Source organism: Mya arenaria, chromosome 16 (assembly GCF_026914265.1).
Source record: "Mya arenaria isolate MELC-2E11 chromosome 16, ASM2691426v1".
Taxonomy (NCBI): Eukaryota; Metazoa; Mollusca; class Bivalvia; order Myida; family Myidae; genus Mya; species Mya arenaria.
This window is the reverse complement of record NC_069137.1, coordinates 29,256,201-29,270,566: the sequence shown is the minus strand read 5'-3', so window position 1 is coordinate 29,270,566 and position 14,366 is coordinate 29,256,201. Positions and strand designations below refer to the sequence as shown.

At 35.8% G+C, this 14,366-nt stretch overlaps 2 protein-coding genes across 3 annotated transcripts in view; one reads left to right on the top strand and one right to left on the bottom strand.

The window, feature by feature from the left end:
* The window catches only part of LOC128221958 (cytoplasmic aconitate hydratase-like), a 28,666-nt gene extending 26,467 nt beyond the window's left edge, over positions 1–2,199 (bottom strand). The window contains exons 1-2 of one of the 2 annotated variants that reach the window (XM_052930675.1): positions 2,123–2,199; positions 1,185–1,280 (exon numbers count right to left, since the gene is read on the bottom strand). In XM_052930675.1, coding sequence (XP_052786635.1) covers positions 1,185–1,280; positions 2,123–2,141 — 115 coding nt within the window. In that variant the 5' untranslated portion in view covers positions 2,142–2,199. The remainder of the gene's footprint in view (positions 1–1,184; positions 1,281–2,122) is intronic. The other variant, XM_052930676.1, reaches the window with a different exon arrangement.
* A 5,955-nt stretch (positions 2,200–8,154) lies between these two features.
* LOC128221256 (uncharacterized) lies at positions 8,155–13,924 on the top strand. Its single transcript, XM_052929795.1, has 7 exons — positions 8,155–8,455; positions 9,151–9,294; positions 9,608–9,694; positions 10,736–10,930; positions 11,961–12,110; positions 12,464–12,584; positions 12,996–13,924. Exons 1-7 carry the CDS (start codon positions 8,243–8,245, stop codon positions 13,097–13,099), a joined length of 1,014 nt encoding a protein of 337 aa, XP_052785755.1. The 5' UTR covers positions 8,155–8,242; the 3' UTR covers positions 13,100–13,924.
* Positions 13,925–14,366: the final 442 nt, after the last annotated feature.

Below are 14,366 nucleotides of genomic sequence, written 5' to 3'. Positions count from 1 at the left end.
CCTCGTGGTATAATGTAAGTTATGTGACGTCACACAGTGTGACTCTTTGATCTGAAGCCGATAGAATGTGTTTATTCAGTTCAGTGCATGTATAAAATGGTGTTTTAATTAACTTGATGAAGGATTTACACTTAAAGGCGTAATAAATAAGTTTATGACCATTGATTACTATGGATAAATTAATAAGTGGTAAAAAGCAAACATGAAGAAAAAAGGCAGGTTAAACAAACATGTAAATAAAATGTAAAAATGATAATTTTCTATGTATTCGGAGAGCGAAAAAAATAATTAATTTATGGTGTCCGAACCCTTGTGAATTACGGTATTCAATATTATTTCGAATAATAAATTGAATTAAACAATAATCAAACTTACATATAAAAAAGCAAAGTTGGGCACTGTCAAAATATTTTTTGCATAACATAACTTTTCATTCTCGACAGTATGGTTGTATGGTTTTAAAGATAACCATCGCCATTTTCACAAAAAAAATTTTTTTGTCACTGTCAACAAACATGGTGGCTGAAAATGCCGTATGATATTTTTCTATGCGTCTTTTAACCAAAAACATAAAAGTTTTTTTCTCGGACTTTTCACAGATTTTTTCCCCTGCGTCTAATACCCCCTATCGTCTTATACCCAGTCATTTACAGTATATGTTATATTGCGTCATGATTCTACAAATGATACTTTACAGGAGTATTTTATTTTTTTTAAGTTAAATAATAAAGTTTGATTAATGATGACTTGAATGAGTCAATTACTATATAAATCAAACATCTGTTGGTATTGGTTTGAATACAAATTGATAAAAGGGTGTACTGTTACCATGATCAATTTATGACAGCTTTCAGAACAATTGTTTTTGTTGAATCACTTCAACTCCTACACAGTGTTTTCCTTGACCAACGCTGTATTTATAATGCAAAGGGAAGGAAGCGCTGTCCAGTGTTTTTAATCGATTAAGTTATGCTTTTATGATCAAGCCTATTTTGTATGTAAAATACATGTTATTGCACTTCAATGTGCCAGTAGACTTTAACAATCACTTTTACACTTTACTGAATTAGAACAAGGTGTACATTACACTACAAAATTACATTATCATACCATACAGTTTCAGTAGAAAGTTATCTGTAGCTCTAATCCCATCACAAGTATGATGTACTTCTACTTGTACCTACCATAACGCTTGTCTTTCAAACCAGGTAGGCTGTAAAAGCTGAATTTCTCTCCTCCCACTTCCAGGGGGGATCGGAGTTTTTCAAAGGGATTGGGTCCTAAAAATACAACATATACGTTAGAAGGATCAAAGGGTATCTTCCTGAAAATACAACCTATTATCACACAGATACAATGTCAAGCTTTCTGAACATTTGGTGTATACTCAATGAATGTTGTTGTTTTCAGCCCCAAGACGCCGAGTGAGTCATTAGGGGTCTCATATTAGCTTGCTTGACTAAAATTTTCCAAACTGGATGTGTTGCTGTTCTGAGCATCCATCCTAGTTGAACCATTTATGATACAATTTTTAAAGAAGAAAAACTTTGTTGTAAATTGAACTACTGAGTTGATTTAACTCACAACCAACCCTACAAATATTGTCATTCTCTTTTAAGTTTCATTATGATCGGTGTTTTAGATGATAAATACTTAAATTAAGTCATCTGCACAAGGTTCCACTGACACTGCCTAGGAAAGCTTTGTGTTGCCTGAAAATTTTGAGTCAGGGACTGAGGTAAATCCTGGTTAAAATCTGGCTATGATCAGCTGCTAAAATAAGCCGCAGCTCAAAGTAGTTGTGGCTTCCATGCCTTTGTTATTGACTTTTAATGTTTTGCTTTTTTGCAAGCTAAACAGAGTCATAGGTTACTGCCTTTTGTAAACGTACATGTTAACCATAATCATATGATAATGGCATATAAACAAACTTTGTCTCCAGATCATTTCATTTTCAGACCAATCTTTATTCAACCAGTCACCAAATTTTGAACAAAACGCTTCTCTAGCTTTGTAGTCAGATAAAAAAGGGATATTTGCAGTTAAATAAAAACAAAATCTTGTAGAGTTGTGCTTTAATATAACATAATAAATGAAAAGTCCTAGAAAAAATGAGAAATACCTGTAGTGCTGTCCGCCATTTTGAACTTTCATCAAATCACGTGCACAAAATGACGTGGTATAAAATGTTGTCGGTGAAAGAAATCGATCGAATTTCACACCTTTTCTATGTAAATTTCTTGGTTGGTGTTGTTTTTTTCGACGGTTGTTTTATTTCATTTTTACTTTGTTTATTGATTTTTCTGAGATGATGAATTTAAACTTTCAAACAATGATTTTCACAATTTCCACATTTGATGAAAAGCTGTTTTTAAATTCACAGACTATATCAGATTGTGGTCGAAGGTATAAGGACCAATTTCGACTCCCTAGCTTATAACGATTTTTTCCAAGTAAGTTGTAGCCAAATTTATACAAAAAAACATGCAAAAACATTCAGCTTTTCGATAACATTTTTTTTCATTTCTGAATTCAATTCCCATTGAGAGGCATGTTCGTAATACATACGCGGTAGTTTAAATTAATATTAGATCCAATTAAGACCAAAATAGGGGCTAAGGTCTGTCTAAAAATTTTAACCAGGAATTTAGAATACTTATGTGAAAAACTACAGAAACAAGCTCAGTAGCCCAAAGTTTAAACATAAACCGGGCCTCATCCTTACTTAAATTTAGTATAAACACTAAGAGGGTAATGAAATCCCCAAAAAGTATTCGATGTGTAACGACGAAAAACATCGAAACATTACGCCAACGAGAAAAGAGTCAGCCTGGGTTTAACAAATTGAGGGCCGACAGAGGTTTGTGTGTGTCATCTTGGTTCGGCCGCAAGGCATCGTCCCAAAGGGAGGCTCGGAGCCAATCTTATCCAATGATAATCGCAGCCGAATGGAATGGATGATATTTTACCACGAACCAGCGTTATGTACACCACTTCGTGCTGAAACTATTAAGGCCTAAAAAAAATATGTCTGTTTCCTGTAACCCGACCGACCGTAATTTTTTACCGCCGACCGCAATTTTTTTATGCCCCAAAATTCGAAAAGTCAGATTTTTAGCGATCTCTGGCCTATGATGACAACGATAATTTAAGTATTTTGGTAGTGTCCGAATCGTTGCATAGTTACAAACGTTTCCTGTTTGGCAAGTTGAAACAATGGCAAAAACCTTAATGGCTGTGACATTAAACTGCAGGGCTTTCAATTGACCCGATCTCCCGGGTTTTGACGCACAGGAATCGTAAATGACCCGAAATCAACGCATCATCCATTTGTAATATGCATCAGTTTTGACACGGGATATTTCGGTGTGAGAGTCGGTATCATCTGAAAGGAGCCTCAATGCATGATCTGAATGTTTGTTTAACCCGCAAGAGCAATTTACACCCGAAGTGACAAGTGATTATCGATCTGGAATCTGATCGGTAACCTTGTCAATTAGCAGCACTCAAACTCAATGACGTAATATTAACTCCGCCCATTATGCAAATTAACGGATACCTTCCTCTTTTTCGCTAAGTGCAATGGTTTTGAAAAACAACAATGCTAGGATATATTTTGTTCATTTATTTTAAGTTTTTTTTATTATTTCTCCAGTTAATTAAAAAATATTCTTATAAGTTTTTAATGAGTTAACAGAAAAATAAACATTTTTCATACCACATGGTCTAAAAAGCACGGAAAACAGGAGCACGCCAACTTCCTGTCAATTTTAATGAAAGTGAAAGGAGAACTACGTAGATCGTTGTCAGTGTTATAGTTTAGTTCTATCACGGACCTGGTTTATAGGTCCGTGGTTCTATAACAAAACTGTTATGGTTTTGCCATTTATGAAAAATACGATGTTGCAATACTGGCAATAGGAACGTTAAATGTTTTTGTTTACTTCCGGAAAAAAAGATAAACCTGAAAGTGAAAGTTAAAGTAAGAAAGATGTCGTTGCAACTAAACAATCGCTGGTGCATATTGGAATTTGACAAGGATGCACTGGATTACATAACGAAGATGCATTAACTAAATAATATGTTCGTCAGAGTCAGAACATATTTTACCAAGTTTTGACTCTGGGAATGTTTTAACCCCCGTAGTCCAGAAAAGGAAAAAACAACAGGGTATTCTATTGAAAGTTACATTGATTATCGTGCTTGAGATTTTTACAGAATGAACAGTGGATCTAATACAGCAGATCTTTTTAAAACACTGAAAATTGTTAAAAAAAAAATAGGTTGTGAAAACTATTTAAGGTACTGTACGTGTACTAGTTTTGCTGTTTTACTGTTTAAAAAAGAAAATGGTATTACTTTTTATTAGTCAGTCTAAGCTTTTTTGATACTGATTTTAGGCTATTTAAACATATTCCAGTACAATCTGTTATTTTACCCTGTTCGCTGTCGAGTCAGCAGGTAAGGTTTAAGTGTCCAAGCAGTGAACAGCGTAGACCATGGGGCTACACTGGTCCCAAAGATCTGTACAATTCTGACAGCCTCTAAGAGTTAAATGGTTTAGTCATTGATTCTAGTCATTTATCAATCGAAGTATTGATTTATATAAAATTATGTTTTGTGGAGATTCTTGCCTGTTCTTGTTGTAACAGCATTTTATTTTATAATAGTTGTCATGTACATTTAATTGTAATACAACTTGATATTATTACACAGTCTATCTTAAAATAGTCTGTGCAATAATATCATGTTTTATTATTAGAAAATGTATGCATTTTGAAAGTTTTGTTTAAAACATATGCCAAAAATAAATTGTCTAAATGTTCTTTGATTCACTCTTTCACTGGGTTATATTTTCAAAGTCTAAAGATGAACTGCTTCCCTGGTGAACATACTGACAATGCTCAAAATTGCACATAATGTTGCCACCGCTGGGAGTCGAACCCATGGCTTGCCCTTCAACAGGATGCATTCTACAACTGAAATACATGTACCATGGCTAAAAATAACTGATAAACAATGCTGTTTCTTTGTCAAGCTTCACCTATATATTATATAGATGTGAAAAAATCACTTAGTCTTGATTTATTACAATGATGATGTATTTTATGTTTTGATGGCTGTCAAGCTAGCAGTTTTAGCTTATAAGTGGCAGAAAGATTGAATCTATATATCACACTGAATTCTTATTAAAATAATTCACCTGAAATAAACTTGAATATTGGATCATTCTGACATTTAAAAAAAAACAAACAAAAAAACAAAAAATCCCTACCTACCGACCCATCTTTTTTTCAGCATGTTACAGGAAACAGACATATTTTTTTTTAGGCCTAAATATCGTGATAAGGGCTAGGTTTGGTTTATAAGGGTGTCCAGGCTGTACTCGGGGGGCTGTGGTAGTTTGACGAGAGGCACGGGACATTGCGGCCTTTCTCAGTCATAAGTATAAGAGAGGTAGGAGCGTGTACAGTTACCCGTGTTTCTCCCAGCATTATTTAAGGCTATAAATTGTCACGGGAACCTGTTTTCATTGGTTGTAGTCTTGTATCATCCTCGGCACCCCAGCGTATCATTACCTATATGATAGGTTATGATACGCTGGGCTGCCGAGGATGGTCTTGTATAAATAAGACCAAGGAAATAGTTATTTTTTTATAATCTATTATTTCCTTGACCTTATTCAGAATCTAAAATGTTAACTCCTACATTCAAAATTGGTCGGTAAACGGAACCACTTGCAACTAGTCGTGTCAATATTGTTTTAAAGTTATACAATATGACTGTGTGGCCGTCTGTATCGCCGATTCCAGATTTGTTTTTGAGTATTTACAAAATGTACAGCATCGAGAATGACAAACAAAAAACACAATGCATGGTAGCCGAAATCAAGTGGCGTGCGGTGAAAGATTTGTTTTAATTCGGTTACCTTTAAGAAAGGAAACATCAAAAATATGCGTTTTGTTGTGTTCATATATACGTGGTCGTTCACACGTGTAGTCACGTTGTTGTTGCTCTCTCACAAGAGTATGATGTTTTAAACATTATATATTTTATTTAAATTGATAAGATAGAATGTAGCACTGACGCTACCATTGAGTGTTATATTAGGGTCATATTTACAGATTAAGATTGCTATGTAATAGTTAGATGACATGAAGTAAATTCTTAATCATTAAGAATGGGCGGAGTGAGCGTAGCGAACGAGTCCTTCATAATTATTAAGAATTCACTTCATGTCATCTAACTGATTTAAAATACAACCTCATTGGCTAATACATTGTCAAGGCAAAACCTGACGCAGGGAGTGTGTATCGAATAATAACACGCGGGAAAGTTGAAATTCTTAATGATTAAGTATACTATTTAATGGTTGTTTTTCTGCAATTTCATTGGCGTAAAATGTAGGTTGTATTCTAAATACTGCGAATGAATTGTGTTATGTTATAAACTGTAGTGTGATCGCCAAATTTAGTCTCTCTGTTGTGCATTTTTTTTTTAGCTTTTGTGTATACAGCCTATACAGTATACGGCAATCCACTATACCGAATTACATGCACAGGTCATCATACTGACATAGCATATATATTTATATATATAATAAAATTATATATATGTATATCTACTATATTTCTTTGAAACACTTCCTTTGTTGAAACACTGATTGATTATATTTGTTATGTATAATTGTAAGTGTTGCCCCGATCCCTGGTAGCACATATGTTTCGGGGAAAATAAAAGGGACTTCATTGAAGTCTCAAAAAGAAAAAAAGAAAACAAAAAAATGTAAATATATTATGTATAATGATATTTTGTAGATACATATAAAAGGAAAAGCGGCTGTGAACTGAATCCACTTATTCATATAACTGCAGGCGTCTCTTTTACGATTTGTTTTATGTTTGCCGCACGTGGGAAAACTGATACAGGGAAACATAAAATTGACCTAATGATAAAAAAGTTGAGTCATGGATCAATATCAAATGTTAACCTGAATGAAAGCTCTTTATTGTGGCTTAGTCCACCACCGAACTAACAAAATGTGGCTTAGTCCACCACCGAACTAACAAAATGTGGCTTAGTCCTCCACCGAACTAACAAAATGTGGCTTAGTCCACCACCGAACTAACAAAATGTGGCTTAGTCCTCCACCGAACTAACAAAATGTGGCTTAGTCCACCACCGAACTAACAAAATGTGGCTTAGTCCTCCACCGAACTAACAAAATGTGGCTAAGTCCTCCACCGAACTAACAAAATGTGGCTTAGTCCTCCACCGAACTAACAAAATGTGGCTAAGTCCTCCACCGAACTAACAAAATGTGGCTTAGTCCTCCACCGAACTAACAAAATGTTGCTTAGTCCACCACCGAACTAACAAAATGTGGCTTAGTCCTCCACCAACTAATAAAGTGACGTGTTTCGAGTGACGCCATCGCCCGCAACTCAGTCATGCCCACGGCGTAAATTTCATCATCATCATCATCATCATCGTCATCGTCGTCGTCGTCGTCGTCGTCGTCGTCGTCGTCGTCGTCATCATCATCATCATCATCATCATCATCATCATCATCATCATCATCATCATCATCATCATCATCACAGTGGTTGACATCCGCATACGGAGCGGGAGGTCGAGGGTTGGATTCCTGGCCGCGTCATACCGAAAGACGTTAAAAGTTGGTACAAGTAGCTCCTTTGCCTGGCGCTTGGCATTTAAAGGGTACTGTATAGTGCTTGGAAAAGTGGTGTACTCAGTACTGGTTTAACCCAGGAAAGTTGTATCCCGTGTATCGGTGATTTACACCGAGCACGTAATAGAACCAAGGGGTCTCTTCGAAAAAGTGCTAGTGCATCGCACCCGGCCCTTCTTGTATCCCACCACTGTCTCTTCCGCGTGCTTCAGCAAAAACAAAGGACCCCGTTGGAAATGAGTGCTTGCACTTTCACGTGTTATCCTTGACCGCAAGGTCTAAAGAAATAAATACATACATATCATCATCATCATCATCATCATCATCATCATCATCATCATCATCATCATCATCATCATCATCATCTTCATCATCATCCTTATATTGATTCGATCGGCATGAATATCATAATATATTTTTAACTATACCATCCCTATAGGTGGCGCATTTGTGACCTACAAACCTGCGCGTCACTCTTCAAAATCAAAACATCCGCCAAAATCAAAATATTGTTAACTTCCCCATAAATCTCTTAACTTATTTCAGAAGATGTACAATAAAACAGTTGTTGATTGGCTGACGGAAGCTAAAGATGACCTCGTTGATGTCACAAAGTCGAAACTGTTCGAGATCATAGCGAGCGTTGTGTTTTTGGTTCTGATCACCCAGGGCAAGCGAGTTTGGTTCGATTGCATTCACTGTTTCGGATTGATCAATGCGGGTGTATTTTTGATATGTCCGGAGACAGCACTGTCACTATGGGTATGTTGTGAGAAACTATGAATTTTTTTATGAAATGCATTGATATGACCGACTGTGCCTACAGACTACTGTCGCTTTACGAGCTTATGTTTAAATACATGCACCTTGCATATATTTAAAAGAAAGATCTTACCTTATAGTGGCCCTGGGCCTAGTCTAAAATAAAAGACAATCAAAACATGATTCTAATCCCTAAATGTCTAAACAGGTTTGTCAAATAACGCAAGGAACTGATATGAAATAACCTTTAAGTGTACTTTAGGCTTAGCTTGTTTTTATCTGGATATTATAAAAAGATAATGTAAAACAATCTGTCCGCGTATTATTTGGACAACCCTGTATCATGCTTGATCAAACAAATGCTTGAATTTTTCGACTGCACTAACTGTTTTGCCGATTCATAACCATGCTGACCATACTTGGTAATTCTCTTGAGTTTCCTTCTGCTGTAACATGCAGTCTCCTCTGCAAATTTTGTCATAGCCTTCGTGTTTTCAGTGGCATCATTGTTAAAAGCTTCAGCTTTGGCCAAAACTCAAAACTACAAAAAGGTTTTCAAACAAAATTTGGTGCATATCTTGCACGAGACAGGATCAAGGCCAAAACCAGTTGTACAGTTCCTCAAGTTTTTGTAGTTAATTTTGTTTGCCTATAAATACAGATGTTAATCCCATAAGTTGATAACTATTCTGCAGGTAACGGGGCCAATAGACGGAACTCACATTTTTCTGGGCCGGAGTCTGGGTATGATGGGGATGTTCTGGATGTTGCAGTACTTCCTCCTGAGAAACAGCACTGACTCCACCGTACAGACTAGCTTTCTCCTCTCCTGCTGCGTGGTATGTTGTAACATAATTTATACAGTAGTCAATGAGAAAAAAAATAAAGTTTGAAAACTCTTTATGTTCGTATAACTTTAATACTATAATGAAAATGACAGGGTCAAAGCCCGAAATTTACAAAAATGTTATGCAACAGATTTTTGTACAACCACAGTTCTGCTTGGGGCTTGTGGACCATTTTTATTACGTTAAGAATTGTTTGACAAACAAAAGTTTTTGACTTTTGCTCAGATTAACACCTGATACCTTTATCTTTAAGTACATATATGTATGCTTGATCATGTTTCATTTGCAATCAGTTGTCTTACAGGCTATGCTTTGCAAGTTCCTGGCCTGTGGTTATCTCATGACGCACAATCCAAAAGGCAAGAAAGTTCCAACCAGAATTGAGGAGAAGGTAAGGTTTTCTTGTATAACATTTAACAGCCTTTCTCAATGCAACTGCGCTCAAAAATGCACCAGTGCACAACATTCAACAGCCTTTCTCAATGCACATGCCGCATTATGCGCACAACATTCAACACCCTATCTCAATACACATGTGTACAACATTCAACAGCCTTTCTCAATACACATGTGTACAACATTCAACAGCCTTTGTCAATACACATGTGTACAACATTCAACAGCCTATCTCAATACACATGTGTACAACATTCAACAGCCTATCTCAATACACACGTGTACAACATTCAACAGCCTATCTCAATACACACGTGTACAACATTCAACAGCCTATCTCAATACACACGTGTACAACATTCAACAGCCTTTCTCAATACACACGTGTACAACATTCAACAGCCTTTCTCAATACACACGTGTACAACATTCAACAGCCTATCTCAATACACAAGTGTACAACATTCAACAGCCTATCTCAATACACATGTGTACAACATTCAACAGCCTATCTCAATACACAAGTGTACAACATTCAACAGCCTATCTCAATACACATGTGTACAACATTCAACAGCCTATCTCGATACACATGTGTACAACATTCAACAGCCTATCTCGATACACATGTGTACAGCATTCAACAGCCTATCTCGATACACATGTGTACAGCATTCAACAGCCTATCTCGATACACATGTGTACAGCATTCAACAGCCTTTCTCGATACACATGTGTACAGCATTCAACAGCCTATCTCGATACACATGTGTACAGCATTCAACAGCCTTTCTCGATACACATGTGTACAGCATTCAACAGCCTTTCTCGAAACACAAGTGTACATCATTCAACAGCCTTTCTCAATGCACCTTTATACAACATTCAACAGCCTTTCTCAATACACCTGCGCACAACAGCCTTACACTTGTGTATAATGCAATTAGCTTTGATAAAGAGTAGTACTTCATATTTCAAAACTTATATAAATTGGTGATGGCTTTATTTATATGTTTGCATATTTTGATATTTACAGGAAGTAACACAGATGTTCTACATGATGCTGCTAACCACTGTGGGTACCCTGTTTCACATGTTCCGATCAAATGACTGGGGTGGATACGGAGAAATATCATCACGGGCAAACTTCCACATCCGCCTACAGTTTGTCATCATGATCCTTGTATCAGTTGTGGGGTACGCAATGCCAGGCTGGTGTGTACGTATGATGGTAAGTAAGGCACAAAATAACCTCAAGGTTTAACTGGCCATATCCACGTTAAATTTTATTTAAGATGACTAAACAATAAGTATACATGTTCATTATGAATTTGATAAAAAATAAATTGTATGATAAGCTTGTTATAAAGACGATGCCTGTACGGTCACTCGTTTGGTTAAGTTGCAAGTTCAGGTAAAACACATATATTCCAAGATTTTTCTCCTAATAGTTTACATCCATTCAGAAGGTTAAAGCTGTGCTACTGTTTCTCATATGTGTTGCAATGGCCATTAATTTTAGGGAGTCATTTCTTGTCATTTATTCTATGCTTTCCCCCAGTATCTGTCCCAGGAGAAGTTGGATTTCCTGGTAGTGTTCTTTATCCTTGTCACATGTGCCATCAATATTGGGGCATCCTTTTTGTCATCGATTCCTTTTTTGCCCAGTTTCTTTCCCCTGAGAAGGTGGATTTTGTGCTAGTGTTTCTCATGCGTGTTGCAAATCCCATCAATATAAGGGCATTAATTCTTGTCATTGATTCTATGTTTTTCTCCAGGAAGGTGGATTCCTTGCTTGTGTTTATCATGCATGTTGCAAGAGCCATCACTTATAAGGAGTCACTTTTATATGCACATTTATAAAATGGGACATACTGTACTCTTACCTGCGAAACGTTGGCAGGCAGTCAGGCAGCAGCGAGTATGTTGTCCAATCAATAACTTAAAAAGCATTTGTCCAATCACCCCCAAATTAGGTTAGAATAAGGTCAGAATGTATATTACCATAATATCTTCAACAAATTTGTTAACCTGCCATTTTGCTACTGAGTTATGGCCCTTTAATTATAGAAGTAACTAAAATCAATCCTGTCTGATCAATAACCAGCCACGTAGTAACCATGCCCCCATGACTGGTGCATTATGACCTTTGAATCAACAAAGATGGTTTCCTCCCTAAATTTTGGTCCTTAAAATAGGATGGGTGTCTGTTTCAACAGTTTGCATTGTTTGTCATTTATGTTGTGTTTTTCCCTCAACAGTTTCCGTCCCTTGAGAAGGTGGATTCCGTGCTTATATTTCTCACTCGAGCTGCAAGTTCCATCAATATTGGGACTTCCTTTCTCCTCCTAAGAGTACCAAACTTCCTGCGAACTGGCGATAAGGAGGCTGTTCTTGCTGCTAATTGGCTGGTATGTTCACTTCACCCTATGTTGCTAAATAGTTATAAAATAATATAACCTACAAAATTATTTATCTTGACCGGTATTACCTACAAAATGATTAAACTTGACCAGTATTACCTACAAAATGATTAAACTTGACCGCTTAATGATTATTGGCAGTATATGTACTGGTATGTTTATTGAATGTTTGAATATGAATTTTTTAAAACCCCAAATTTATCAGTAATTCAATCAAATGAGAATAAGTGTCCGGATTAATTATTGGAGAATATCTGTATATGTCTTCATTGTGTATGTAATTTAATTGATTAAAGCTGAAAAAGGTTTTATCTGTCAAAATGTGTTCATGTATGTTTTAGTTGTGTGTGGTCGCAACATCCATGGATTGGGTGTGGTTCGCCATGAACTGGGCCCAAGTCTCTACAGGAATGATTGTAATGGAACTCGTCAGCGATGTTGTAGCCATCACAAACATAACTGGTATGATTTAGTTATCTGCAATTTTTAAGCATATGCCATTTATTCCATTTAATATTCACAATAATCTATTCTAAAAACTATGTTTCAAAGATGATTAAGTATGAGATTGGTCAAGTAGTAAATGTGTCAGCCTCTTACCAAAACGGTCTCAGGTTGTAGTCCCACTAAGGGCATTTATTCTTAGCCTCTCAATATTGATATCAGATCAGTAGTTGTTTGCACTCGGAACAAACTGGAGAGTGATTCACGTCAGCCTACAGCTGTCTTCATGATTAACTAAAATAAAGTATAATTATAAACAAAACATTTTAATTACCAAGTGACAAACTTTCAAATGGTGACAGTTTTAAGTGTGAAAATGACAAGACTATTTGGCAGTTTCCTGTGTCATGGGTTTTGGATATTTTACAGGCGCTCTCGACTACGACTTAAGCGTGTTCCAGAGGGTTCTCCTCCCGAAGATCAAGGCCGTTCCTGGAGAAATCTGCAACACCTTCAAGCTGAAGAGGGTCTAGGGGTGATAACAGTGTAAAGATTAGAAAAGGGAGATTGGAGCCTATTGGTAAAATGAGATTGAAGAGTATTCGGAAAGGATGATTGGAGATGAGAAGAGTATTTGGAAAGAGTGATGAGACATTGGAGACTAGAATGTTGTCAAAACCAGGAATATTGAAAAATTGCTATGCAAGACAGAATTGCCTTACTGTTTTGTAACATTTTGTTTAATAGTTCTTTTTCCTTGAGTACCATCATGGACGGAGTTTGTTCAAGTCCTGTTCTTGTTAGTGTTTTGAAACCATATTTTAACAAAAATGATGATATTTGATATTTGACATTTGTCAAAGAAAGTTTGCCATTATATATAATGTGTTCTCCAGTGCTAGCATAAAGGCAGCTGTAATATTTTATATCTTTTCATTGTAGAGAAAAAAATCATGACATTCACTAATTAAATTTTTAATATAATTTTTACCGGACAGTTTTGTTTGTAATGATAAATTTTAAAATCATTATTTATGTTCTTAATAATTAATGTCTTTACAACATTCACAAAGTCTTTAATAATTCTAAGGTGTTCTTTTGTTTTAATAAAAAAATGTTATATTTGAGTGGAAGTGTCATCATTATCAACATTTAATATTGGATGAATCACACAAAGCGTGAAACAAAGTCACATATTTACAAATGGATGACATTTTCACCCAGAGTTTGTTTTAATAACCATTCATTCATTTATCGATAACTATAATAATTGTGGTGCAGTTTTTATTGTAAATCTAAATGTCATGCTTGTATATTTTATAGCAATAAATAGTTTCAATAAAAGTTGCTGTTTTGGCTTTTTGTTGAATATATTTAACCCCATTCGAATGTAAGGAATTCCTTTATATGCCTCGGACAAATCCCCTTAATGCTTTAAAATAGACATATTTAATTATTGAATTCATTATCCTTTAATAGAGAAGATACTAAGAATACACATGTAAAAATACCAAATGCTTAGGTCATACTGAAAGAGCAAAGGTGAACACGCCAAATGTCAAGGTCAACGGGTGTTTACCAAATTTTAAGGTCATGTTTGAGTACAGCAGTGAAAAAAAAACGAATGTCAATGTCATGCTTGGAGTATGATTGGGAATATTCTAAATGTTAAGTTCATACTTGAGTTAAACAGTGAAAACACTGTATGCCAAGGTCATGAGTACAAATGGAAATATACAAAATGTTAAGGTGATGAGAATGTCAAGGTCAAACTCAACCATACACTCATTTCTGAAGTGT

Excerpts from the sequence above, each read along its gene's own strand:
- LOC128221256 (XM_052929795.1), top strand. The coding sequence starts at position 8,243 with ATGTACAATAAAACAGTTGTTGATTGGCTGACGGAAGCTAAAGATGAC. Across the intron at positions 10,931-11,960 it reads GCTGGTGTGTACGTATGATG|TTTCCGTCCCTTGAGAAGGT; the intron begins GTAAGTAAGGCA and ends TTCCCTCAACAG. Across the intron at positions 12,585-12,995 it reads AGCCATCACAAACATAACTG|GCGCTCTCGACTACGACTTA; the intron begins GTATGATTTAGT and ends GATATTTTACAG.